Source organism: Nannospalax galili, unplaced genomic scaffold, assembly GCF_000622305.1.
Source record: "Nannospalax galili isolate Female #2095 unplaced genomic scaffold, S.galili_v1.0 scaffold34, whole genome shotgun sequence".
Lineage (NCBI taxonomy): Eukaryota > Metazoa > Chordata > Mammalia > Rodentia > Spalacidae > Nannospalax > Nannospalax galili.
In genome coordinates this window covers 1,516,585-1,521,660 of record NW_008338996.1, presented here as the reverse complement: position 1 = coordinate 1,521,660, position 5,076 = coordinate 1,516,585, and the positions used below count along the sequence as shown (strand labels likewise).

General features: G+C 38.7%; 1 protein-coding gene across 1 annotated transcript; it reads right to left on the bottom strand.

Moving 5' to 3' along the window:
• Positions 1-1,919: 1,919 nt before the first annotated feature.
• Positions 1,920-4,217, bottom strand: LOC115070454 (complement C5-like). Its single transcript, XM_029563706.1, has 3 exons — positions 4,077-4,217; positions 3,311-3,503; positions 1,920-2,153 (listed from the first exon to the last, which is right to left on the bottom strand). Exons 1-3 carry the CDS (start codon positions 4,139-4,141, stop codon positions 1,932-1,934), a joined length of 480 nt encoding a protein of 159 aa, XP_029419566.1. The 5' UTR covers positions 4,142-4,217; the 3' UTR covers positions 1,920-1,931.
• Positions 4,218-5,076: the final 859 nt, after the last annotated feature.

Here is a 5,076-nt window from a genome sequence, read left to right as displayed (position 1 = left end):
CTCCATTCGACTGTAAATGATCTGATAATATTATTAATAATCCTTTACCACAAAGAACATGAAATTTCAAAGAAAATTGAGAAAGTCCAAAGTATAAAGTCAATCATAAAAGAAAATATAAATTGTCATGTTAGATCTTAACTTTAAAATTGGAAAAATTTTCCAATCAGAAAAAAAATCCTAAATGGAATCTTTTAAGCATTTCTCTTTATTTTATTTAAAATAAGAATCTCTACACATAAAGTATAAATAAATAAATTTTGCTGGAGATGGCTCAGTGGTTAAGAGTACCGGCTGCTCTTGCAGAGGACCTGGGTTCAGTTCCCAGCACCCACACAGCAGCTAATTACCACCAGTAACTCCAGTTCTAGGGGATCTAGTATTATCTTTTGGCCTCCATGAGCATTGCATGCATTGCGCTTACATACATGCAGGCAAACCACTCATACACATAAAATAAAAAAAAATATGAATCTACAAATTGAAAACTGTTTTCATTTAACTTCCCGTGTTTTTCATTTTTATTTGTGTGTGTGTGTGTGTGTGTGTGTGTGTGTGTGTGTGTGTGCAGGTGTCATTCCTGAGGTGCTGCCACCTGCTTTGTATTCATAGCCACTGGCAGATGAGAGGTTGCAGCTCACTGTCCGAGGCTGTGAAAGACTGGAGGAGAGAGCACTGTAGGATCCACGGAACCCAGCCAGGCAAGCTTTGACCATCCAGAAGGAAGGTGTCAGCAAGAATCTGCACCTCGAAAGATATGGTTAAGTATCTGAGCACCTGGAAGGACAAAAGCTCACCGGGGTGACCCCTCTCCACAGACACACTGTCATCCTCTGATCAGCGCCCAAGAGAGAGTTCTGATCCTGTCCTAAGTATTGATGGGATCCTGTCCCTCTGCGAAGCCCGATGATCTTCCTTGTCTTAGCCATTGAGCCAGTGCAACCACGCTCAGGACTTCCCCTTCCGCTTCCCTTCCCTTCTCTCCCCTGAGATAATTGGTGAGGAGGGATTTCTGAAAGAAGGCTGAGACCTCCACTAAAACATAAGGTCTGAGAGGTTGCTAGGGGATTTTTCAGCTGAGTTTATCACTGTCGTTTTTAATTTAAAATTGAAATATTCGTAGTAAGAGATGATATTGAAGTTAAAAAGATGGAGAGCTGCTGGCAATCAACGGATGCTGAGGGAGGGAGAATAAATTTTCTCCAGGGATGAGCTCCCCGAGAGGTTATCTAACTCCAAGTGGGTAGCCTTAGACACAGGTACACACAGATGCTCCACTAAACGGACTTAGAGCAATGTGTGTGTGTGTATGTGTGTGTGTGTGTGTGTTCATAAATGTGTGTATGCATATGTAACAAAAATAATCAAAAAAGACGACAAGAAATTGAGGAGTGGAGGGACATGGGAGGAACTGAAGGGGACTGGAAAATGAAAATAATGCAAAGACAATACTCATGTATGAAATTCTCAAAAATAAGACATTAATAAGAAATAGTATATCAAAAATAAGTTCTACATGCGTTAGTGAGACAGCTCAGTGAGCAAAGATACTTGCTGCCAAATCTGAAACCTGAGTTTGGACCCAGGAAGGAAAGAACCAACTCCTTCACGTTGTCCTTTGCCTTCCACATGAGTGATGTGGCACACACACACACACACACACACACACACACACACACACCCTACATATACAAGAAATAATAAATGTTAAAAGAGTAAGTTCTACAATGCATCACTTCAGGGCTGTTTTCCTCCAACCATTTTGAAAGGTGCTTTGGCGTCAGTATAGAGGAAGCCCTTCCTAATTCTGCTCTTAAAATAGTGATAAATTTTGCTTATTCTTTGTTTTTTATCATTTATTTTTGGTCTTAGTTTACCTGTTCTTTGGTTTTATGTATGTTATAGGAATTTATTTTCATTTCCCCCCCAAACTAAGCCAGTTGTCCTGAAAAACAGTCATCACAAAATCCCATTTTCCCTTTTATTATACCTGACTGATCAGAATCATAAACAGGTCTGTCTGTCTGGATAAAAAGATATCCATTGTCATAGCGGAGTGGGATTTTTGTTGCCTTTGAAAAATAGACAGACAGAACTTCTAAATACACATATTCAACTGCATTTGGCCCTCCAGGCAAGTCTTCTGGTAGTATCTGTTAAAACAAAATTAGTGGAGGAATATTACATAATAATCCTAAAACGCTGAAAGTGGTCACTATCAGGTATGCTAATAATCTGAATAACTCTGTATGTGAAACAATAATAAAATTTTGTAGACTAAAACAGCACATTATTTTTCTCCAGCAAAATGGTTGTATTTTATTTTCTTATCAGGTTCAGCTTGAAAGCTGGATGTGCCTATAATCCCAGCACTCAGGAGTTTGAGGCAGGCAGAGGCCAGCCTAGGCTCTACCATGTGCTCCAGAGTTCCAGGTCAGTCTGGGCTGCATAGTAAGACTTTATCTTAAAAAAAAAAGTCAAATTGATTCAATTTGAATTTCTAAATATAAAAAATACTTTTCTTTTTTTTTTTTTTTTGGTCGTTTTGAGACAGGGTCTCCCTGTAGCCACAGCTGGCATGGAACTCACTATGTAGACCAGGCTGGCTCCGAACTCACAAAGATCCACCTGCTTCTGCCTCCCAAGTGCTGGGATTAAAGGCGTGTGCCACCACACCCAGCAAAATATTCCATTTTTAGTCGGTTAATAACCAAAAATCATTAAGAAAAGATAAAAGCTTATCAGCACTGGAAACGGAGAAGGGGATTCATGTGTCAGATGGACTGTAGACTAAGGGGCCTGTCACACGATATTGTAAAATGTTCTTTATATTTATAACTGTATTTGGAAAGCCTAGGTCTTTCTTTTGCCGATGACTTTCATGTCTATTGGGGATTGTATAGTGTGTGCACAGTGCTCTTCGCCTTCATTGCCTTAAGTGCATGTATTTTATGATGATGTATGTAACATTTCTCCTATTTTTTAAAACACTGTTTAAAAATTTGTTGAAATAAAATTCATTTGGTTTAAGCATAAAAAGAAAATATTTAAAAATCTAAGATATATAATACATATTGACTTTTATCTACTTCATTCAAACATTTATATTTCTTTACATGGCTTCTAAATGAGAAACTGATTCTTCACTGAACACTTCCCAGTACTTATAAATGGAAACTTGTCTCACAGTGAGGTCACCTAGTATGTCAAGTTTTAATCTGCATATATAAAATGTATCAAGGTATTGTTGATTTGTATATTATACACGGAAGCATTTCACATATGAAGACACTGTGAAATGAATACCTACAGTTAAATTTGCAGAGGTTTGGAATTCATTTTCTGGAGATAAATGAACTTGGTCAGAAGTGTATGCAAAGCTTCTGTCAGGATAACTTTTAATAGCAATGGTCACAGCAAATGACTGTGTGTATCCGTAAGCTTGAATCACCACATTTTCGGAAGCTCCAACACAAAATGTTTCAGGAGCTGAGACAACATATCTGCTCAAGCAATGAAATTATACAATCTGTTAATCAAAGGCAATTTTTACTATTTTTACTTAGAATCAACATAAATTATTGTTTCTTAAGCTTGATAATAGATTTTATTTCTCAAACTATTGTTAGCCATGGTAAAGCTGTGATAGCTTACAGAAAGCATACTAGGGGTGAGATTTCTACAAGGCACACAATCAAGGTTGATCAGTTGCATCCCAGAGAATGTTTAATAGGGTCCGCTAGAAGAATGGCTAAACAGAGCTCAAGTTTCTGTCTTCCTAAGCATTCATTTTGAAATAAAATACCAATCAGGAAGCTACTTCTCCAGTGATACGATGGGAGAAAGAACAGAAAACAGAGTAACAACCAAGGACAAACATGGTATATTTAGAATACAAATCATGAATATCTCACAAAGCGCTCACATGAGAACACAGTAACCATGTTGAATGTTAGAGAAAAATTCAATCAATACTCAGAAGTCAAAGTTCATTTCCTGTGTCTCGGATCAAATTCTGGTTCCTGCAAAAATAAAACTAAGATACATTTCAAAAGCAGATAGGATCCCTCACTTACATTTGCTGCAGTCCCCAACATCTTCCCAAGCAGAAAAGCAGACAGATTATGCTTAAAATGTCCATGGCTGGGGTGGCACTGAATCATCAACACAATGTTTCTTGAAACGTTCCTCCTTTTTGTGAACTCAGCTGGAATTTGGTTAAATAGCCCTCCAGTTAATTATTAATGACAAGTAGTGGAAACCTTGAGGGGGGAACTCAATATTTATATTACATCCTTTTACTGCTCACACTTAATTTGGAATTTCAAAGAGGAGAAACTTGGTTTTGAGATATAAAATGGAAAACGTACCCAAATGCTAGTCTCTACTAAACTATTTCAATGCTGGCTCAACAAAAGTGTTCAGCAGCTGCTCTGGGGTGCACGTTTTCTGGGTGCAGTTGATTCGGTGACTGGATCCTCTTTACTGGGCTGGCACACTCATCTTATAAATGCTGCCAAAGTCTCCCAACTACACCCTTCTCCAAGTAACTCAACTCAGTATGAAAATAGACCAGAAGTGCACTTGGTGTTATCTCTCTCTGGGCTTGTTCTACAATCAATGACTGACACGTTGTGGGGATACAAAAGAGAGCTTGCTTGCCTCAAGTGGGACAACTCTATGGTACCTTCACGCTCCAGAGCTCCCGTGAGATCAGTGTGAGGCTAGGCCTTAGTAGATCCTATGATCTTTGCTTAGCTTCCCTGACCTGTTGCTTTCCTAACTGCTCATGGCTTCCTCTTGAGTCTTTCAAAAATACCCCACAATGGGAAATGTTCCCTGTTTCAGGCTCTGCTTCTAAAGAAACAACCTAAACTTAAGGAACATGTGTCTGTGTGGAGGTATTATCTTGAAGTCGTAGAAAATCACAGGTCTAGAGATGGTTCTGAGGCTTCCCTAGAAATAACTAGTTTGAACTGAATCAGATGAGGCAGATCTGAGATCTGATCCCAAGGTGCCCTCCCAGATACTGAGATGTTCACGGGAACTCTAGACTAGAAATGTGCTACCCATTGA

Bases quoted from the DNA above. Each gene is read 5' to 3' on its own strand.
- LOC115070454 (XM_029563706.1), bottom strand. From the start codon at position 4,141: ATGGACATTTTAAGCATAATCTGTCTGCTTTTCTGCTTGGGAAGATGT. The intron at 3,504-4,076 runs GTAAGTGAGGGA...TTGCTTGAGCAG, and splicing joins TGTTGGGGACTGCAGCAAAT to ATATGTTGTCTCAGCTCCTG. The intron at 2,154-3,310 runs GTAGGTATTCAT...TTGTTTTAACAG, and splicing joins AAACCTCTGCAAATTTAACT to ATACTACCAGAAGACTTGCC.